Source organism: Silurus aristotelis, assembly GCF_946808225.1.
Source record: "Silurus aristotelis genome assembly, chromosome: 20".
NCBI lineage: Eukaryota > Metazoa > Chordata > Actinopteri > Siluriformes > Siluridae > Silurus > Silurus aristotelis.
In genome coordinates, this window is record NC_139593.1 from 8,929,500 (window position 1) to 8,952,880 (window position 23,381).

Consider the following 23,381-nt stretch of genomic DNA (forward strand, 5'->3'; position numbering starts at 1 on the left):
CATATACATTACAGCACAGTGAAATTCTTGGTCAGCCATGATAGAGCACCCCTGGAGCCCAGAGGGTTAAGGGCCTTGATCAAGGGCCCAAGTGGCAGTTTGGTGGTGAGAAGCTGGGGCTTAAACCCCTAACCATATGATCAGTAACCCAGCGCCACAACCACTGACCCACCACTGTCATTAATTATGTTACATTACATTACATTAAATAATACATTATACATACCTTTACATGCCTATTATACCATATAAATATCATTACATTATATTCATACCTACAATGTATCAATATACTGTATGTGTACACTGAAATATTTCACTAGCAAGAAATCATTACAATAATATCATACAGTGTACTGGACCAGGGATGAGATCATCTGTCTCAATAAGCAGGTCAGACAAGACTTGTGTTAAAAGGAGCAGAATTAGGTACACAGGCCAGAATTTAACAACGGGCTTATTTTTAAATAAAAACTGCAGGAAAGAAAAGTGATTTTATACTTACATTCATGTCATTTGGCAGATGCCCTCATCCAGAGTGACTTATACTGTTTTGAACTCACACATACTTGTCACACGTGCTTTACAGCACAGTGAAATTCTTTCTTGCCATATCTAAGCGATGTTGAGAAGCTGGGATCAGAGCACACGGTCAGCCACCCGGTGGAGCACTGAGTGATAAGGACCTTGCTCAGGGGCCCAAGAGCAGCAGCTACAGGGGCTTAAACCCCAACCTTCCGATCAGTATCCCAGAGCCTTAACAACTAAGCTACCACCTCTGAGGGACTCATCTGGAATGGGATGTTAGGTTCTTCAACAAGTACATATGGGTGTAATTGTCAAGTGTCTACAAACACTTGGAAATATAGTTGAAAGTCAGCACAAAATCGGATATCACTTTGGCACAATGTGCTGCCAGAGTGAAGATCAACATCTGAAAACTGTCCACATGAATTCAACCTGATCATCAGGGATATCTGTGCCTCTTTTATGCCTTTCTAAGCAAGAGGAGCATAAACACTCTGAATATAGCACAGCGATGTGAGTCATAAGGGCAGTGGACCTGTTTACTGGAGTGTGGGTGAAGTTAGGTGAGGATGATGAAAAACTCCTTTGGATGAGTAAACAGGTCAGGTCAGAGAGACACCAGGGTGTAATGTATGAGTGATTTGTCTGTCTGGGCTTTCACACACACACACACACACACACACACACACACACACACACACACACACACACACACACACACACAGTGGTATTGTTGTGACCTGAGCATCAAACCATTGCTGAGAGCATCTTATCATACCATGATGAATCAGCAAGTGATCTAGTGACAGGCTGTGGTCAGGTATATGGGAACAAACATGTTAATAATAATTTTGATGGATCAGAATATACTGAAGGCCTAAATACACACACAATCAGCCTTCCAAAATAAGCAGGAAGTAAAAATTGCAGTATTAGCTCCAAATACAACCATAGAACTAAAACAAAAGTTTATTATAATACCGAATAAAAACACATTTCGTGAGCGTCCTAAAAAATATACAGTGTAATGTTTCCCTCTACTGGCCAAAAAAGGCAAACTACTAAAAAATAATTGGCCAACTATAAAGATGTGCAGAGTTCAGATTTCGTTCGTTAGCTTAAATATACATGTTTATTAACACAGTAGCGTTTTAGCGTATATAGATAGCAAATTGATTATTTGATCTAGCATTAGAAACGTATTTTGGGTAGGAATATAATTAATATGAAGGCCAGAGAAAACATTTTTGCCACGAAAAAACCCCGGAAATGTTTTTGGTTGGCCCGGATGCCGGATAGACAGACACACGTGGGTTTCCTGTGTCGTGTGTTTTCATGTAAACGTTTTGTGTGTGAGTGTGATAGGCAGCGTGAGCCATGTTAAAATCCAAAACGTTTGTTAAAAAGACCCGCTCGGGTGGCGTGTTGAAAATAGTGCGTGAACACTACCTGCGAGATGATATTTGGTGTGGATTTGAAGTTTGTGGCGAGTGTAAGGACGAATCACCAGTATTGCAGCGTGATGCGTGTATAGAGAGCAACCTGTGCCCCTTTCCTCACTGTCTCATCCCGGATACTAATGTAGTGCTACATCAGGTATGTGTTCTTACTCACTATCTCATCATAAACACTAATGTAGTCCTACATCAGGTATGAGTTCTTACTCACTATTTCTTTCTAGAAACTAATGTAGTCCCACATCAGGTATGAGTTCTAACTCACTATCTCATCATAAACACTAATGTAGTCCTACATCAGGTATGAGTTCTATCTCACTATCTCATCATAAACACTAATGTAGTCCTACATCAGGTATGAGTTCTAACTCACTATCTCATCATAAACACTAATGTAGTCCTACATCAGGTATGAGTTCTATCTCACTATCTCATCATAAACACTAATGTACTACATCAGGTATGAGTTCTATCTCACTATCTCATCATAAACACTAATGTAGTCCTACATCAGGTATGAGTTCTATCTCACTATCTCATCATAAACACTAATGTAGTCCTACATCAGGTATGAGTTCTATCTCACTATCTCATCATAAACACTAATGTAGTCCTACATCAGGTATGAGTTCTAACTCACTATCTCATCATAAACACTAATGTAGTCCTACATCAGGTATGAGTTCTAACTCACTATCTCATCATAAACACTAATGTAGTCCTACATCAGGTATGAGTTCTAACTCACTATCTCATCATAAACACTAATGTACTACATCAGGTATGAGTTCTATCTCACTATCTCATCATAAACACTAATGTAGTCCTACATCAGGTATGAGTTCTAACTCACTATCTCATCATAAACACTAATGTAGTCCTACATCAGGTATGAGTTCTATCTCACTATCTCATCATAAACACTAATGTACTACATCAGGTATGAGTTCTATCTCACTATCTCATCATAAACACTAATGTAGTCCTACATCAGGTATGAGTTCTATCTCACTATCTCATCATAAACACTAATGTAGTCCTACATCAGGTATGAGTTCTAACTCACTATCTCATCATAAACACTAATGTACTACATCAGGTATGAGTTCTATCTCACTATCTCATCATAAACACTAATGTAGTCCTACATCAGGTATGAGTTCTAACTCACTATCTCATCATAAACACTAATGTACTACATCAGGTATGAGTTCTATCTCACTATCTCATCATAAACACTAATGTAGTCCTACATCAGGTATGAGTTCTATCTCACTATCTCATCATAAACACTAATGTAGTCCTACATCAGGTATGAGTTCTATCTCACTATCTCATCATAAACACTAATGTAGTCCTACATCAGGTATGAGTTCTAACTCACTATCTCATCATAAACACTAATGTAGTCCTACATCAGGTATGAGTTCTAACTCACTATCTCATCATAAACACTAATGTACTACATCAGGTATGAGTTCTATCTCACTATCTCATCATAAACACTAATGTAGTCCTACATCAGGTATGAGTTCTAACTCACTATCTCATCATAAACACTAATGTAGTCCTACATCAGGTATGAGTTCTATCTCACTATCTCATCATAAACACTAATGTAGTCCTACATCAGGTATGAGTTCTATCTCACTATCTCATCATAAACACTAATGTAGTCCTACATCAGGTATGAGTTCTATCTCACTATCTCATCATAAACACTAATGTAGTCCTACATCAGGTATGAGTTCTAACTCACTATCTCATCATAAACACTAATGTAGTCCTACATCAGGTATGAGTTCTAACTCACTATCTCATCATAAACACTAATGTACTACATCAGGTATGAGTTCTATCTCACTATCTCATCATAAACACTAATGTAGTCCTACATCAGGTATGAGTTCTATCTCACTATCTCATCATAAACACTAATGTAGTCCTACATCAGGTATGAGTTCTAGGGTCATCTCAATCCCTCTACATTTTGTTCCCAAAATTATATAAACTTCATGACAATATTGAGGTTATATTTATTTTTTTGTTAAAAAGGCAGCAACCATCCCTAGGATGAGATGTGAAGTGTTCGTAGATATAAAACATAGTGTGTGTTGGTCTAAAAGATTCAGTGAAGTAAGACATTTTATTGTATGTAGTATTGTATTCCAGGTAAGTTGTGTATGTTCATCATGAGAGACTGTCACTTTCCCTAAGCAGTTCCTCTCTGTTTAATGCTAACAGATCGACATTCTGGAGGACCCCCTGATCAGGAACGTGATCATCCTTCAGACGGTCTTGCAGGAGGTCAGACACAGAAGTGCTCCAGTGTACAAACGGATTAAAGACGCTATTCACGATAAGGAGAAACGTTTCTATACGTTTACTAATGAACATCACAGGTAGTCGATAGCAAATGGATAAAAAACTGCTGATACTAACAATGAGTAATGCTTCTTTTGCACAGGAAGTGACCAGGACGGCGTTTCACAAAATTGTTCAGTCCAAATGACATTTCGGACAATAGTTGTATCATTGCAAAGACACTTGCGGGTTGTTTTTGTAGCAGTCACCTTTAACACATTTTAGAGCTTTTAAACTGTATGATTGTATTGTGCACACGTAGGACAAAGTATAACGTCAGGTATTTAATCCCTAAACCATAATAAAATGTAATCAATACCTATTTAATCTGCTAATTTATATATAATAACCCACAAGGAGAGTTTATGGTAAATTATGTAAATTCACCACACTGCATTAATGCATTATGCTTGTGGATCAACAATTGTTACACCAACAACACTAAAAATACCAGTGTGTATAAATAAAATGAAGAAAAATAATGAATGGAATGTAAGAAATAAAAACCACAACACTAATGAAAATGTCAGAAAGGCTATTTACTGTTGTTTTCTTTTTGTTATAGGGTGATTCCAGCATGTTTGCACTGTATAAGTGCCATGTTGTCCATATGTAAGTGTGACATCATCTGGTTTGTGTTCAATTTCCCAGAGAGACATTTGTTGAAAGGGAGCAGGGTGAGAGCGCCAACGACCGCAACGACCGAGCCATTCGCGTGGCAGCTAAGTGGTACACGGCGCACCTGAGCAAATCACCGAGCGGCAGCGAGCCGAAAGTGGTGCTGCTCACAAACGACCGCGCAAACAAGGAGAAAGCCGAGCAGATTGGCGTGATCGCCTACAGATGTACGCTCATCTAAAAGTCACTGAGTTTTTATCCATGTTCGTGTTAGTTTTGTTAATATTTTAATATGTGGCTTTTTTTTTTTTCCTGTGTAGGTGAGGAGTACATCAAAAGCCTGATTGGCAACCCTGAACTGGTGGACAGACTGGCACTGACCTCTGACGATCAAGTATGGACCAGGAATAGAGACATGCTGCTAATATCGTTCTCATATTGGATTTAAGTGTGTTTCCTATTTTAATTCATTTTTTAAAATGTATTTCGATCAGAATGAGATCAGTGGCAGTAAACTGCTTTTCCCAGAGCATCTGCCTCTGTCCAAGATTCAGGCGGGAATCAAGAGTGGCGCCTTTCTGCAGGGGTCGTTTAGGGCAAACACAGACAACTACCTGGAAGCTACTGTTTTCATCCTTGGAGAAGGAGACAAGACCACAGAGGTAGGAGAAAGGAATAACGGTTCCTCTAGCTGTATAGGGTTTCTTTAGACGTGTAAAAACAAACATACAATATACCCAATGTTCAAGTGGGTAACTATTGATGAGCAGCTGAGAAATATGAACACTGAGCTAGCTACTGACTAAGGGCAGTTTAGCTATTTATCATATTTCCATTGTTATACGGATAAAGGGATAGTGATGAGTGAAAAACAAAAATCTAGGAAAAAAGTTTCCTCTAGCTGTTTATAGTGTGTTTTTGGTGGCCTGTAAAAGATGTTTATTTATTTATTTTTATCTCATCTCTTTGTGTATGAATGTCAAAACAAACATTAAAATCAAATAATACATAATCATGAAATTTAATATAAATTATTATGCTACAGGAAGTGTATAAATGAAATATCCAACAATTAGGGCAAAATAAATGTTAAAAATCTTTTTAGAATTTATTTTAATTTTAGAATCTGAATTTGCAAATTGATTTTCTTTTCTTTGATGAACAAATAAACAGGTTTATTACCTTGGTTTTAGTTTATAGCTTGTTGTTTATCTGTAATAAATGGATATTCGGTGCAACCCAGATGAGGATGGGTTCCCTCTTGAGTCTGGTTCCTGGTTTCTTCCTTATGCCATCTCGGGGAGTTTTTCCTTTCCACAGTCGCCACCGGCTCGCTCATCAGTGACAAACTTACACTTATACAGAACATCTTATTCATTTTTATCACCACATTATCTGTGTAAAGCTGCTTGAGACAATGTTCATTGTTTAAAGCGCTATTCAAATAAAAATGAATTTAATTAAATTATAGCATAAAAAGTATTATTTTGCATGCTGCTGTTAGTTTTATATCAAGAAAGAATCTCAAATGTGTGCCTGTGTATGTCTGTGTGTCAGGTTCTCCTTCAGGGCTTGCAAAATCTGAACCGGGCCGTGCACCAGGATGTCGTGGCTGTGGAGCTCTTCCCTAAAGAGCAATGGGTCGCTCCTTCTTCTGTGGTGCTGCAGGACGATCAGCAGAACGATGAAGACACGGAGGAAGAGGAGGCAGAGAAGAAGGTGATTTACAAAAGAGATAGATAATAAAAGTGTAAAACTTGATAGACTTTCATTTGTAGTGGTTACATTTGTGAGATTGGTGTTGCTGGACAACTGTGATTTTCTAATGGCCCAATCTAATATCTGTTCACTATTTCTGAATCAGATGGAGAACCCTGTACCAGATACCACCATGCTAAAGCCCACTGGCCGCGTGGTGGGGATTATCAAGAGGAACTGGCGACCCTTCTGTGGGATGCTCAACCAGTCTCAAATCAAAGAGGTAACAGAATGCGATGCCTTCGTTGAGCTTGAACAGAGTTTACCAGAGTTCAAAGTTCATGTTATAATGAATAAAGATTTAGCTAGCAGTTTATACTTAATGAACGTTGTATACTTAATGAACATCCAACCGATTGGCAAAACCGCATCAACCGATTCTGATGCTGTTTTGCCAATCGGTTGGAATCGATAGTAAAAAATCAAATTAATGGCGATAGTTTTTCCGGGTTGCGTTATATAGTTAGAGAGCGGCCTCTAGGGGCGAATCACTGACGCCATGTGATGTTTATTTGTAGTGTGTCTTTTTTTTTTTTGTCTTTCAATATGGATGTAAATGTCAATATTTATAAATAAAATTAATATATACGCATTGATTTCATGTAGCACATTTTCATGATTCAGTACAAGTTTTTGTAATATTTTGTAATAAACTTTAGTACAATTGAAAAAATTTTTTAATCCAGAATCTATTTTAAAAACTATTGGTTGATTTAATTGGTAATTGGCACGAATGATCCAACGTAGTTATAGGTACCGTTAAAGTCCACTTTCAGTCGACCTCTAATCACTGACACAAGCTTTGATCTGGTTTCTGAAAATATTTTTAGATGAATTTAATAGTGTTACATATAGTTTTGCACTGTGTAATTGAAATTTAATACCTGATCTTCTTCAATAAATTACAGGCCACCAGACATCTGTTTACTCCGGCAGACAGACGAATTCCAAGGATCCGCATTGAAACACGTCAGGCCTCCACACTGATGGGCCAGAGGATTATTGTAGCCATTGATGGTTGGCCGAGGACTTCCAGATATCCCAATGTGAGTTTGTGGTGATGGGCTTCCATAGTGATATTTTAGTCAAGTTTGGTACTGTAGCAGGGAATCTTTGCATCCAAATAAGCGTTTTTGAAGGACACAAGTTAGACAAAATAGCCTTTATGCGCTCTATCAATGATTTTTGAAGGACACGTAGTACAAAATAGCCTTTCTGCGCTCTATCAATGATTATATATTGACAGCATTTTGTCTCTCACAGGGTCACTTTGTGAGGAGCCTAGGAGGGGCAGGTGACAAGGAGACCGAGACAGAGGTCCTGCTTTTAGAGCACGATGTTCCACATCAGCCTTTCTCTCAGACTGTGCTCAGCTTCTTACCCAAAATGCCCTGGACTATCACAGAGGAGGTAAATATCCGCTGTGGTATGTGTTTTGGGTCTGTGCCACACACAATAACAGCGTTTTTGTAATTGGTGCACTGTTTTTTTTTTTTTTTTTTTTTTTTGTTTTTCGTTTTGTTCTTTGTTTCTTTAATTCCAATGTGTTAACTCTTTGTCACCTTTTTCCCAGGATATGAAAGTGAGAGCGGATCTGAGGCACCTGTGCGTGTGCAGTGTCGACCCTCCTGGCTGCACAGACATTGACGATGCCTTACACTGCTACGAACTGGAAAACGGAAACCTGGAGGTGTGTGAGAGATTCTGAGAGATATTACGAATGCAGGATGTTTGCAGTTTTCTAAATAATACACTTTATTTCAAGACACAATTTATTATCTAAAATGTATATGTTCATAGTGTATCTCCTCGAATATTTATGCACTGTGAAGCATTTACAGGTAAAATAGTTTTTATGTACTAATTACTGATGCCTACTGCTTCAGGTCGGTGTCCATATCGCAGACGTGAGCCACTTTATTCGCCCAGGAAACGCTTTAGATCAGGAGGCAGCGAACAGAGGCACCACAGTCTATCTGTGTGGAAAGGTAAAAACCTACTATGTAGAAAAGCACTTTATCCCATGATATAAATTTTGTGTAATTTTGTGTGTTGTGTTTTTTCCCCCACAGAGGATTGATATGGTTCCTGAGCTTTTGAGCTCTAATCTCTGCTCTCTGCGCTCCAATGTGGAAAGGTAACTTATCACTGGGATTGAGGCCACACATGCCAAACCTCTTTCATTTTACTCTGACACACATCTATACTACTACTACTAATCAACAGACTCCATGTAAAACACTCCTGAACTTTATTAGATGCCGCTCTCGTAATGACAGCGGACTGGAAGCCGGAAAAACTATCAGTATAGATTTTTGCCGATGGCCAATAGTAATCAATCTATCGGTGCCAATTAATCTGCAAAACTGATGAATCGGTTGAACCTTTACTCTGGAACATAAACATTGACACCCTTGTTACCTCTATTTGTCTCATTTTTGCACTTCTGTCTCTGCAGATTAGCATTTTCTTGTATTTGGGAAATGAACAATAATGCTGAGATCATAAATACCCGCTTCACCAAGAGTGTCATCAATTCCAAGGTAGGCACAGAACCTGAATTTGAGCCTGAATTTAGTGTAACACCAGGTTCTAAAAATATTGCAAAAAAAAAAAAAAAAAGGCAAAACACTAGATAATCACTCCTTTACAATAAAGGTTTGTGCCTATGGTCATGAATTTTTGCACTAATCGGGCATTAACAGAGTTGTTGTTTCCATGCAGGCATCTCTGACATATGCTGAGGCGCAGATGAGAATCGATGACTCCAGCATGAACGATGAAATAACTAAGAGCTTACGGGGTCTAAACACGCTGGCCAAGATGTTAAAGAGCAGGCGAATTGAAAAAGGGTAACAATATTTAATGAAACGATATGATCGAAATATTAATTACAAGTGGATGGAAACTGTCTTTGAGGTTATTAATGTTAATGTATTATTGATTGTTTGTGCAAAGAGCATAATATGATTTCCTGGACTGAAATAAAGTCGTTATCAGAGTTGAGGAATAATCAGATTACTCTGCACGTGTTCACCCTTAGCACACATTTTAAACTAAGCAAATCTCCAGTCTAATATTCGAGACCTTTAATAGAATATTCGACATTTCAGGGCACTGACACTGTCTTCTCCTGAAGTGAGGTTCCACATGGACAGTGAGACTCATGACCCTATAGACCTCCAGACTAAAGAGCTAAAGTGAGTCCAGAAATGAATTCGAAGAATTCGCACTACAAATGCACTGTACTGCGTGTTGAACTTTTCGAATGTCCTCCCAGAGACACCAATTCCTTGGTGGAGGAGTTCATGTTATTGGCGAACATCTCTGTGGCTCAGAAGATCTATGAGGAGTTCTCGGAGTGCGCTCTGCTCCGGAAACACCCCGCGCCTCCTCCATCCAACTATGACATCCTTATCAAGGCTGCCAAGTCAAAGGTACGTGTTAAATTCTATACTAATACAGTGTTTATACTTAAGCAAGGGATCAGTTGCAGTCATCTTTATAAGAAGGTAAAAAGTTTGACATGCTCTAGTTATTTTATTCAAATGTGTCTAATTAGAGTAAGAAATTGGCATGAAAGTTCACTCCCACTCTGCTTAGAAAAGCATCCATGAAAATATATATCATAATTCTAGTGAAACATGGAAATGTAGCAAAATCAACAGCCGTTAAATATCACGATTCAGAAATGGGTAGAGGACACAAACAAAAGAAGACATTTTGGAACAACAAAATTGAGATTTGCAAAAAATTCCAAATGTACAGCAGGAAACCATAGAGTTCTCAGAGAAAAGTGGAACTAAAGTTCACATTTGTTATACAACAATTAGTTGAATAATTTAATTTAGTTTCTTTTTGAGTAAATAGTGAAGACTTCATTAATTTTCTGCTCGGACAGTAATCACAGCTTTATGTTTATGCTCTCATTGTAACACACTTTTATCCTAACAATTTTCACTTGTGATTAATAGATTTGTTGAAAAAAAAAAAAAAAAAAAAATTAATTGTAATTGTTGATATGGTGAAGTGTTATTTAAGATTTATTTATCAATTATCTGGAAAATGTCTCCAGTGTCACAGCCTTTTAAAACCCGGAGGTAATGTTTCTCCATAATGTGATAAGTTGCATTGTTTGTAGCTGCTATAAGGTAAGTGATAACTAAAAGGAAGTAACTTGTTTTGCTGCAATACCATAGTTATATTTGGCTAATCTAGAAACAGATTTGAAATGCAAAGAAATTCGCAAGAGACAAAACATTTTGGGACTTAGTGTTATTAAAAAATTACTTTGGTGGATCCTCATAGCGCCACGCCTCAACATGTTTTTTTTTTTTTTTTACATACATTATTTAGCATCATTTGGAACATGAAGGAACATCTGTACAACCAAACAATGATCAAATATTCTGTTGGGGTTTTTTTTTTTTTTTTACTCAAAAACTATTTTTTACACTTAACTGCACCATTTTCCTCTTCAGAATCTCATGATCCGGACAGATTCGGCCAAGGCCCTGGCGGATTCGCTAAACGAGGCCACTCTGGAGAATTTTTCCTACTTCAACACGCTGCTGCGTATCCTTGCCACACGCTGCATGATGCAGGCCGTTTACTTCTGCTCGGGGATGGACAGTGACTTCCACCATTACGGGCTGGCATCACCTATCTACACGCACTTTACCTCTCCCATCAGGAGGTAAAGGATCCTGACACTTACACTACACAAAACTCCTTAACTGCTCAAATATTGTGATGTGTGTGTGTGTGTATATATGTGTGTATAGATCTATCTATCTATCATCATGATCAATTAATTAGCTCTTTATATATATTTAAATATAGCTCATGTGTTAAACATTGGAAAGGCTTTTGGTTGTTTTCGTGCGATTAACAGTCAGATTGACAACCATTATGAGTACAGCTTTAATGCTGAGATCCCAAGCAACTTTAGGAATTGAAAATCTATTTAAAAAGTGGTAAAATCTGTATTAAATAGTTTTTGAATATATACAAGGACAGTAAACCGTATTTTTGCAGTCATATTTTCATGCATAGTGTTGGAATTAAGATACAATCAGTAGCCAGCTATCATTGGAGAGAATAATAGCATTTTATAATATTTGCAATATTTGAGTGTCTAGTAAATGTCGGTTATTTAGCCACAGTAAGCAGCGCTTGAGATTTAACACGCATTTGAAGGGTGATGATACTTATAGAAATGAAAGAGAGGGAAGGTGGGTAAAAAGGGAGAAATAAAAAAATGACCCTAGGAGTAGTATGTGATGCGAAACATGAGACTGATGTTTGTAGTATGATGTTTTTTTTTCTAAATCAATTAGTGTGCCAATAGTATAATCTTTGAGAATTCGTTTTTGTTTTTTGTAGATACTCTGACATCATAGTTCACCGGCTGCTAGCTGTGGCCATTAATGCAGACAGCACCTACCCCGATCTCATGGATAAACACAAGCAGGCAGCTCTGTGCAACAACCTCAACTACCGGCACAAGATGGCGCAGTATGCCCAGAGAACCTCAGTAGCCTTCCACACACAGGTCAAGCACATCTGCTAACATACTGACATAACATGACAGATGAGCGTAAATCATATCATATATATCTTTCACTTTTGAAACTGTACCCATTTTTGCCCAACAGCTCTTCTTCAAAAACAAAGGCATCCTAAATGAAGAAGGCTTCATTCTGTTTGTGAGAAAGAATGCCATCATGATCCTCATCCCAAAGTTTGGCCTGGAGGGGACAGTGTTCTTCGAGAAGAAGGACAAACCGGGACCAAGGCTCACCTTTGACTCCGAGGTTCTCGCTAAACTTCACAGCCGACACATGACATTTTAAAGACTTTTAGTGCAAAATGTTACAAATAATGAATAAGTTCTCAGTGAGGATGATCATTCACACACTTGGAAAACATATTTGTTGTAGAAATTTAGCCAAAATGTAACCAATAAGATGGTGTATATTCATGTTTTACTCTGGAGGCTAGTCTTGCTAATAAGGAAGCAAAGCTTATAACAATCTATGGCACCTTTTGAGGAGTCTAGGGATTCTGTTCAGTTTCATTCTTTTTTCAGCTTCTTAATTTCCATATTGATCTTTGTTTCCTCACACAAACTGTAGCAGATATTATGTTTTACTAATTATACATAGATGACCACTTCCTCACACTTAAATGTAGAACGTTCCTGGCTAAAGACTTAACTTTATTCCAAAACTCAGTCAAGATATGTTTTTAGTCATTAAGCTAATTTCTGAATGTCCAGTGGATTTTCTCTAAAGAGAATCATCACTTTATAAACCGTGAGGAAATGTTTTTAAAAATATATTGTATCTCCACACTCCCATGGCTTCATCTATAACTTTTATATTCATTTTCTGTTTTCTAGGGCCCCAGCCTGACCATAGAGGATCAGCACACCTTCCACATATTCGACAAGGTCAAAGTGAACATCAGTCTGGACTCTTCTAACATCCAGCACCAGAAGATCAGGATGGCTTTGTTAGAGCCGGTGGTATGTCAGACCTTCTCATTTTTCGATCCATTCCATCCTGAGTCATTTTGGTGAACAGACTAGAATTATTAAGATATTAACCTTTTGACATATAGGTTTATGTATGTATTTTGCTATGCTGAGAAACTAAGCTAAACTAGGACAAACAATTGCAAAACTGTATAGTTTATATGAGAATAATACAATAATGCTTTGCATTTGGACCTCATCATACCACCCCACAGTTCAAGATTTTTATAATGAGTTTTATTTCTTATACCACAGAAATTCTTGCTTACTTCAGAGCAATTCGTGCTTTATCCATCCATAGTTACATTTATTTTAATCTTATCATTTTGGTTATGGCAGCTGGTAGCTTGTCATTTTTTAGTCCTGTCCGTCCATCCTGAAACCTTTCCTACTGAGAAAAAATGTAAAATAGCAGCACTAACACTGGAGACTAACTAAATGTTATATAAATATACAAGGAAGTCTTGTGCACAAAAATTCCTTATTATTAGTTTACCTTGAATGGTCATTGTGAGGCTCACTGTATGGAAAACGTATTGGAACACACTAACATTTCCAGTCATATGTGGTTCTTTCCCAACCTTTTACCACAAAGTTGGAGGCATACAATTGTATAGAATGCCATTGAATGCAGTAGCATTAAATATTCCCTTCACTTTGGAGTCCCGAACCGGTTTCAGCATGACGATGCCCCTGTGCACAAAGCCAGCTCCATGAAAATATGATGTACATGGGTTGGAACGGATCTTGAGTGGCCTACAACAGAGTTCTGACCTCCACCCTATTGAACACCTTTGGGATGAATTGGGACGCTGACTGCACCCCAGATCTCTTCTCCTCACATCAGTACCTGATTGAGTTTAATGAGCACAAATTTCCACAAGCACATGAAATTTAGTGGAACATCTTTCCAGAAGAGTGAAGGTTATTATAACAGCAAATGGGAACTAAATGTGGAAGGGGATGTTCAAAAAGCATTCAAATTTTGGTGTCTACAAACATTTGTCTGTTTAATGTACATAGGAAAATAAGGATATCGAGAAGGTTGTGAATTGCCTTTGCAGCCAGAACTATCATGAGTGCCCATATGGATTAATTCGGCAGTGCTTCATTGTATTAATGCTTATTAATGTCATCCAGTACATTTCTAAGCTCTGTTACTTATTTTTAGTGATTTGCCAGTTACTTTGATGTAAAAAATGTATTATGTACATACATTATGTATCGCATATTGAGAAACGCCTTCTTTTTCAGATCCCGGGTGTGAGTGTGCCGTTACCAGAGCTAGAACCCGAGGCAAAGAAACCCAAACTGGATCGCTGAGACCTCGGACTGCCCTCCAGCATCAACATCTAGTTTCTTATTTTAATGCTTTTATTAAAACCTCTGTAAATACTCATGCTCAGTCATGTCAAGCCCAAATATGGAGTCCTATATGACCTGTAGACCAATTTTGTGTTACTGGATCTCTGAGTGCTACCGTTTCTAACTGAATGCTAAAGAAAACTGGCCTCTGGTTTAGGAGCAAATCAGTATAAATTCACAATGACAATAGAGCAACTGTTACCAATTAAAATAATTTTTAAACAGATTCTCCTTGTTATATATTCAAGTTGGGTCGATCCAAAATCCAAATAAATCAGAATAACCTTTAACAAAAGAAATATAGCCAAAGATTTCATTTACACCTTTTTCTTCTTGGATCTGTATAAAGATGACTTGCTTTTACATGAACATGAATTTTAGCTGAAAGATCCCATTCAGTTTCTTCACCATTTCATGTGTAGTCGGAGTATTTTTTTTTCGCATTGAGATTCTCATCATTCATTTTTCATTTATATTTTCCACATCATTTTGACCAGATTTCGTTTAAGTATTTTTATTTTCACAATATTAATTTTTCACATTACAATTTACATTTTTTAAATCATGATACATTTTTTTTTTATTAGATTTGCACAGTTAAGCAGGTTTTTAAAGCATTTGTCAGATGGGATTTTTACATAATTGTTTATGTAAATTCGAGGAAAAAAAAAAGCAGAGCGAAATACGACGATACATTTTTCACCGGTGATTGCTTTACATACTTTTAACAAATTTATAATCTCATTCCAACCTACTCCAATAATTAAATATTCTGTTTGTAGCTGCTTAAAAATATTTTTTAATTGACATACTTGGTTCTGTTTCCAAAATTATAAACAATTTGTTCACTTCAGCCACAGAAACCCTAAAGTGTAAAGTATAAAGTGGTTATGTCTACTGAAAAGCAATACATGAATCTGAGAAAAATCTAAAGCTGTGTCATAAAAGCCAACCTTATTGGTTTGGCACCTTTTTTTCTTTTTAATTACTGATCCTACATAGATTTTTATGATGTCACGTGCAAGTTTAGATATGGAACCTAGACTTTAAGATGGAATAACATGATTTATTCAGAGTTTCATCTCAATTTGATAAAGTCCTTTATTGCAATTTAGCAAAAACACAGGATTTATGCTGCACAGAGCAACATTAAAATACACCGATTATTACATATTTGAACTGTAGTGGTTTTGGTTACAAATTCATAAATAACCAAGAAAATAAATCATTTAAAAAATTGCAAAAAGGAAAAAAATCCATACGGTAAAATAAACCAATGCCAGTACACAAATGTATATTCAGTAATTCAGCCATTTAAATAAAAGAGCATATATTCATCTATCACAATTTAAATCAAGTTTTTCTTTTCAGTTTCTGACAGAAATCTGAGGTAAGATTCGTTTAATAACATCGCTTTGTTTCGTGACGGTCTAAAAGGCACCTGTGCAAGAATTCACTGTATGACAGCATGGAATTGGGTGTAAACGCACTGTGTAAACAGTTCTTCTGGGCTTTGGAGGTCCCTGATCCGTCCCTCGTATTCAGTGGGATGGCAATAACAGCTGGAAAATACCACAGCTGGATTTTAGAAGTGTGTCCATAATAATGTGATTAACATGCATCAAACTATGATTAACAAAATCATTAAACACAGTAAGTAATATAACTAAACCTAGTAAATTAGCTGATTGGCCAATCAGGAGCACAGTGCATCATATTCAAATCAATGTCCACATCATTGATATTAGGCAGAAATGGTGATGAGAGAGATAAGAAAATGGCTAACGGTGTATTTACCTTTAAACAATCACTCTTTACAACGTGGTGAGCAGAAAAGTCAACCCGTGAGATGGATAGGTTTTGTTTTATGAAGCTCTTTGAATGCATTGTGTGCTGCTTCGTGATTGGCCCATCTGTATGAATGCACAGATGTTCCTAATAAAGTGAACGGTGAACGAATGTGCCTTGAAATATGTTTTTTGTGTGGTTTAGTGCATTAGTGAAATCAGTGACCTATGTTCTGTGAGTGTGTTACCTTCGACTTAGTGTGTTTCGAGTGAGTGAGTCCCTCCTCAGCAGTGTGTGTGTCCTGCGCCTCCTTGCTCTGGCTATCTGCACTGACGCCATCCATTAGGCTGGTGGTGCACGTAGAGTACGTGTTATAACCGCTGTCCACCTGGACACACAACACGAGGGACGGATCAAGCCCAAGGGCCGTGGTAAACAAAACCATGTGTCATGCAGGACAGCCATTACTGGAATATTTTGATAAAAAAATTAATTTACGTCAATGTTCTGAGACAGTTTTGGTGTCTGACACTTGTACAGCTGTAAATCTAATGTTTCAATAATGGAAGTCAACTTAAATTGTCAGTTATGCCTATGTGCTCAGTTTTTATTTTATTTTATTATTATTTATATGTGATAGATCATCCTCAATGTGTTACATTACATTAGGCTCTTCCACCCACAGTAGAAAGTGAGTTTTCAATTCAGATGGAAATTATATGAATTAAAAATATAGCTTCAATATTTGCTTAAATGTGCAAATACAAATTTTGTTTAACTGATTATCAAGGAGAGATCTTGACCTTTTATTTTTCATTTGTGAAACTTTTATAGGTTTCAAAATGGGCAAAAAAAAAAACATGAAGGTGTAGAAAATCTGGGATCATCAAAAAACTAAGAATCTTAGTTGTCGGTCTTACAATGATCCAAGAATAGTCATATCTGTCCATTTTCCACAAGAAGATTAAAGTAAATATAAAAGCTTTTGCTTGAGATTAAGTTCTATTATATGGCCCCAGTGCAAAACTGCAAAACCATATATTGGAGAATAGCATGTCATGGTTGATACACTGCGTTTGTGCCAAATAAAAAATGTTGTACTTTTCATATTTACACTTTTTTTTTTTATGCCAAACATTCTTAAATATCCTAAAATTCATAAAATTATTAATAAAAAATAATTAATTGGTGTCTTAAAAACAAAATTAAGTTAATTGTAATAAGAATAGTTCATTATAGCTAATAAACAATAAAAGCTTTTGAGTTTCATTTGTATAACACTGTTCGGTGTTTGTTATATAATTGCCATATTTTGTACATGATGTTGCTATGGGACATCTACATTCTCTAGCACAGATGATGGTCACCACTGGAGCTCAGTGCATTTTAATTTCACTAAAGAACCGCAGCGGTGAAGAAAATTCAAGAAAATGCTTGGATGTTCAGCAAACCATTTGTCTCAACTTCTATTGGCAATGAAGAAGGAAGACTAAGGATTTTTCAGCCTAATAGGACTTAAACCTACGAGTCTCATTAGTAGAGGGCACGCATACAGACCTGCATGCTAACGTCATACGGTGCCATGCTCCTCTCAGCCAGCAGTGACACGAACATGCGGGTGCTCTCTGCATTGGAAAGGCTCCCTGTTCTCGAGCTGCTGAGGCGACAGAACTCCTCTCTGTTGGCCACCGCTTCCTCCTCCTCATCTTCCTCTTCAGAAAATGGGTGAGGGGACAGGCGTCCCAGCTCTTCCTCAGTTGGCTTGCTCTGCTCCATTATATCATACTCGGGCAGGGATGTCTGGCTCTCGCCATGTCCAGCCCGGACCCTGGGGGAGCACGAATCCAGCTCCATAGTGGGTAAAGGCTCACCGAGAAACATGTGCTCCTCGTCCTGGAGGTGCGTTTGGAGGACAAAGGAAGATATGCTGCTGTGATGAGGGTGGAGAGGGGAGCAGCTGCGGATGGGAGAACAGCCTTCCACGTATGGGCTCTTGCCACACCCACTGACAGCCATGTTCTGGCTACAGGATGGAAGACCGTCAGGAGACAGGAAGGACAATCGCTTCCTCTCACCTAGCACCGGTAGGAGTAAAACTTTATTAAGGCCCATATACACAGTACCATATACCTCAAGCAACAGTTTCTCAGAGATAGTTTTATGACTTACACAACCTACACAAAAACCATAAAGCCATATGACCAAAATCTTACATTACTAATGTAACCTGATAAAGGTCTTTTTTCTTAACAAATTGCTTGCTCCAATGCTGTGCTTTATCAGTAATGAAAAACTAATTTTCCAGTTGAAACCTGTAGAAGTGATTTGATGAAGGTGTATATGTACCTGACTGAGGTGTTACTGAGTGCTGCTGGACGATCGGGGACAATGTGGGAGACTTAAACATAAGAGGTGACCGTTCTGCAAACATGGGACTGGCCACACTGCCCAGACTATAAGCACGACCTCGTTCCTGGATAGGACTGGATGAGAACTGACCCTACAAGAGAGATGGTGAGAATAAAACGCAATACGTTACACAACATACAAGGTACAGCAAAGGACATCGCACACTTTCCAGTCAGGATGACAGGAAAAAACATAGGAGATTTTTTTTCTTCTAATTGTTATGCAAGTATGCAAATGTTTAAGTAGGCTAGTACAGTAATTTGCCTCTAGAGGCAACTCTCATACCATGTAATGCAACCCGGAAAAACTATTGGATGTTTGCCAATAGCGTGCTGATTAATTGGCAAAAACGGTAAATCGGTTGACCTCTAATGCTAATATCTAAGTGTTTGCGGGTGGTAGTAGGCAAGTGTTATGGTGAGATAATATGCAAAATTTTAAGTATTCTAGTACACAAAAGCTCAGGTGTACCAATATGCTAGCATTCAAATATGCAAGTATTTAAACGCTCAATCATACTAGTAGTCTAATATGCTTGTGTTTAAGTATGCATTTTTTTTTTATTTTATATATATAAAATATAATAATATATATAATATTTAAGGCTATTATGCTAAAGTATCTAAATGTTGTGATTCTATATTTGTGGTGTGTATGTATATCTAGCATTTACAGATGAAGGAGTTGTCACTGTGATCCCACAATTCACAGGTGACACGATGACCGATGACATCATCTCTCTGCTAGCACCGTGGGCCTCTCTCTCCGGGCTGGGAGGGCTGGACGAATCCGAGCCGCTGGCATGACCATCCAGGAAGAGCTTCCGTCTCAGGGAGGAGGAGCTAAGGCTCTCCTGCACCTGTTCAGAAACCTCATCCGTCTTGTAGTAATCACCTGGAAGGGTTTAGCAAAAAACAAACACATTCTGCTAAGCTTGAGGTATAAAGGCTTACACTTAGTCCAACCTTACATACACGCTACTGGCTAAGTGACAGGCTTTCATTCCTGCTATACTACAGATCAACATTTACATTTCCCAGAATTTAATGCCTGTTAAAAAATGTTCAAATCAAAAATGCTCTAATCAAATCAACAATGTGGCATACCCAGGAAGGCACTTTTGTTTGAACATGGTGCAAAAAAGTAAAAAGTATACATATTGTTATTACTTTCTTATATATAAAAAATAAAACAGTTGGACAAACCACACGCACAAACACCAACCAGAGACCAGTTCATGAGCAACATCTGTGAATTGTTATTTAATTAAGGGCTTTTTCCCCCAAATTTGGAGGATGTAAAACTTTTTTTACCTAATACTTTTTCAATATCGAAGTCCACAGGTAAAGACAGAATTGTCTGACAGGTCGCTGCAATCCACAAAGGAAAAGAGGGGGATTATTTAAAGCCATATAATACATTCAACCTAAACGTATAAAACATTGTGGTGCACGAACATGAAACACAGACCGTGGATTTTCTTCGCCGCCGGTTGTTCCTCTGTTACACGCGATGAAGACGAACCTGCAACTAAACAGATCGAAAAAATTAAATAAATGTATTGCCAGACTTTATTTACAAAACAGTACCAATATGTTTGTACACTCAGCTTCTGGAAGGTTCTCTGGAAATCTGTTTGAGTTCTGGTATGAACATTTAAAGCTTCTGCACAAAGGACAAATTAAATTCTTTGTCACGTGACCAGACTTACTTTTCTCATGGCTCAGCAGCACTGACTGTTTACTCGCCAGTGGTCCCCATGGCGACGGAACTATAGCACTTTTGGTAAAAAACTAAAAGACAAACAAGCAGATTCACTCACATTACTACACTGTTCTATTTCTATTTAACAATTGGGTTTTTTTAATGTGCAAAATGTTAGAAAAAAAAATGAGAAGAAAAACAACCCCCCAATTATTTTATTTTTTTTTTATAAATAATCAAATAATAATTATTAAGATACATACAATATAGCATTTAAATTACATATATATATATATATATATATATATATATATATATATATATATATACATATATATATATATATATATATATATATATATATATATATATATATATATATATGTTTTTATAATAAAGGAAAAAAATATTTTTAAATTTGGAAAGTGTTCATACAGAAAATATCACCAAGTCACCTCAAGAATGATTTTATAAATCACACTGTGCCACCCTGAATCGAAATCGACTCAAAGTGTGGAACAAAATATCTTACTTGTTCAATAGCGCTCTGACGCTTTTGCTCAACGTCAGCGTCCATCCTTAATGGAAAGGAAACACCACAATGTAGCTGTATTTAATGCAATTACTTGTTATAGATCTGGGTTCTGCATGCAGCATGTCTCACCTGGTCTGACTCATGAATAAAGCCTGGCGGTGAATATCCTCAGGGTCTATGTGCACTGGGAGAAGGCTTGCCATTTCATCGATGGACCATTTGAACTTTGCTGGTGTCTGAAAAATAATTACTTTTAGTCAATTTCTAATGAAAGTGTGGGAATAGTGCTTCAGGCTGTATTAATATACCTGAATACTGTAAGATGCATACTGCCTAAGTATACACTGTACATATACATGTGTGTGCGTGCGTGTGTTTGCGTATGTTTTAATGGAAAGGTTCAAGCTAATCTAGTCTATTCGATTCTGTCAATTATCTAAAACCATCAGAAATTAATAAAAAAAAAATAGCAATTTATTTACCCAATGCTAATAGTTCTTAGCTAGAGCAAATAATTTACTTGAACACGTGATAAAACCATGTTTTTGATCTACATTTAAATACATAAACTATTTCGAACGGCCAATAATATTGCAATTTAGTTCTAATTAGGGGATCAACAAGATGTTCAACTACTGCCATTATTTTTCGCTTTTTTGCATAAACTCAAGTTATTAGATATAAAATCAATAAAGTGTGTAAAATCTACATTTCAATAAAATCATGTACACAAACTGAGATCGCCATAAATGCAGATCTTCATGGAAATGCCCAGTGGATCACTTTACTTCTCAGAATGCAAAAACATTGCCAGATTAAGGTCTGAACTTGAGGCTGATTTGTCCTGTCGATTAAATATTCATTGTCCCAAAGATACAATCTGCTGTCATTAGTATATTGTCTTTGTATTTATTCTGACGTATTTGTTGTTCTGAGAACCGTTTCAAGTATTTACTCCCCTCAGTGTATACATGAAGCCCGGTGTATTTATTGTCATGTTATATATAGTTCTGGGTTTGTATAGCAGAATTGTATTGCTCTTTGTATTTCTTGCCCTGTGTATGTGTGTCTGAACAGTAGATACGAAGGGCTATAAATATTCAGAGTATACTGTCCTGTGGATGCATCATCCTAAATATAAGATCATGTTTATTTATTGTATTCCTGAATACTTCCTGTCCTTAGGATATAAGCATGTCCTTTGTATTTTAACAAAGTGTCTATTTATTGTCCTAAGAAGATGCTGTTCTGTTTATAAACTGTCCTGTGTATGCATTAATTATATTGAGTATTTATTGCCCTGAAATACATACACCTATATATTTAATTTCCCCCTCATGTAGTTCCCTGTAAATGTGTATTTGTTCTAAGTATATACATATTCTTCAGTGTATTTATTGCAAAAATCCTGAACATTTATCAACATGTCTATATTTTCTGTAATATAAACCACCCTGTGTATGCAATCTTGAGCAGTATTTATTACCTCTGAATCCTGTGCCCCATATAAATGTGTTTTTTTGCCTAAAACAAATATTTTTGTCCCACGGTTTACATGCTATATAGAGGGATGCCATTATTTATTGTGCATTGAAAGAAGAAGAGTTTGCACAAGTTTGAGAAACCCTGTAACTGTTTTAACAAGAAAGTCTATTGAGATGTTGGAGATGAGTAGCTTCAGAATGTGTTAAATAGAGAGAGAGATGTTTGCATTTGAAGGTCACTCACAGCTGAGGAGACCCTGGAGCTCTTAAAGACAGACGGACTGGGCACCAGAGACTCGTGCAGGCGGTGGTAGTCGGTGGGACTCTCAAACGGATTGAGGATGGCGGGTCTCCCAGGGGTTTCTGGTGTGATTTGGATCTCAGCTACATCCCCCATCCTTCTTCCAGCGGTGATATCAGAGAATATAACAGAGAACCCTGGAGATAAACTGTACAGAGTATAGTGCAATGAGAGCTGGTGAGCCACTTATCCTGAATTATATATTTATGTTTGATCCATATCTCAACACACACACACACACACACACACACACACACACACACACACACACACACACACACACACACACACACACACACACACACACACACACACACACACACACACACGGAGAGAGGGTTATCAATTTTAACGTGATCATTAAAAAATAAGTAGAAAAAGAAACACCATGGTTACTCACACAAACACCAACGCACCCGTTTCCTCAATGCTTCCTACCGCGGTTCAAACATTTGATTTAATTTTCCCCCAACACTCGCCAGCCAATCAGAAAGCAAAGCGGTTGAGACGCTGACCAATTAGAAAAACGCAC

The 23,381-nt window shown here is 37.3% G+C and overlaps 2 protein-coding genes across 3 annotated transcripts; one reads left to right on the top strand and one right to left on the bottom strand.

Moving 5' to 3' along the window:
• The first annotated feature begins 1,671 nt into the window (after nt 1–1,671).
• dis3 (DIS3 exosome endoribonuclease and 3'-5' exoribonuclease) lies at nt 1,672–14,854 on the top strand. The gene is made up of 21 exons (XM_083522950.1): nt 1,672–2,124; nt 4,230–4,387; nt 5,001–5,194; nt 5,288–5,361; nt 5,462–5,629; nt 6,525–6,686; nt 6,832–6,948; nt 7,634–7,771; nt 7,989–8,135; nt 8,299–8,415; nt 8,612–8,713; nt 8,798–8,862; nt 9,184–9,268; nt 9,450–9,577; nt 9,839–9,925; nt 10,006–10,162; nt 11,207–11,421; nt 12,111–12,279; nt 12,383–12,541; nt 13,129–13,254; nt 14,518–14,854. Exons 1-21 carry the CDS (start codon nt 1,906–1,908, stop codon nt 14,584–14,586), a joined length of 2,856 nt encoding a protein of 951 aa, XP_083379076.1. The 5' UTR covers nt 1,672–1,905; the 3' UTR covers nt 14,587–14,854.
• bora (bora aurora kinase A activator) lies at nt 13,114–23,372 on the bottom strand. Of its 2 annotated transcripts, none has more exons than XM_083522970.1 (12): nt 23,250–23,372; nt 22,793–22,997; nt 21,194–21,300; nt 21,062–21,107; nt 20,537–20,618; nt 20,296–20,355; nt 20,139–20,195; nt 19,499–19,719; nt 18,763–18,916; nt 17,974–18,491; nt 16,664–16,804; nt 13,114–16,190 (listed from the first exon to the last, which is right to left on the bottom strand). In XM_083522970.1, the coding sequence occupies exons 2-12, from the start codon at nt 22,943–22,945 to the stop codon at nt 16,170–16,172; spliced, it is 1,560 nt and encodes a 519-aa protein (XP_083379096.1). In that variant the 5' UTR covers nt 22,946–22,997; nt 23,250–23,372; the 3' UTR covers nt 13,114–16,169. The 2 variants fall into 2 exon arrangements, with proteins under 2 accessions (XP_083379096.1, XP_083379097.1); XM_083522971.1 differs by having other exon boundaries at nt 22,793–22,986; nt 23,250–23,339.
• Between the last annotated feature and the right edge of the window lie 9 nt (nt 23,373–23,381).

What these genes read in the sequence shown, in the direction of transcription:
- dis3 (XM_083522950.1), top strand. Translation starts at nt 1,906, where the DNA reads ATGTTAAAATCCAAAACGTTTGTTAAAAAGACCCGCTCGGGTGGCGTG. An exon ending in CCTGGACTATCACAGAGGAG is followed by an intron (nt 8,136 to 8,298) that starts GTAAATATCCGC and finishes CCTTTTTCCCAG; the next exon opens with GATATGAAAGTGAGAGCGGA. An exon ending in CAGTCTATCTGTGTGGAAAG is followed by an intron (nt 8,714 to 8,797) that starts GTAAAAACCTAC and finishes TTTCCCCCACAG; the next exon opens with AGGATTGATATGGTTCCTGA.
- bora (XM_083522970.1), bottom strand. Translation starts at nt 22,945, where the DNA reads ATGGGGGATGTAGCTGAGATCCAAATCACACCAGAAACCCCTGGGAGA. An exon ending in CTCAGTAACACCTCAGTCAG is followed by an intron (nt 18,492 to 18,762) that starts GTACATATACAC and finishes TACCGGTGCTAG; the next exon opens with GTGAGAGGAAGCGATTGTCC. An exon ending in CGTATGACGTTAGCATGCAG is followed by an intron (nt 16,805 to 17,973) that starts GTCTGTATGCGT and finishes TTGTGTGTCCAG; the next exon opens with GTGGACAGCGGTTATAACAC.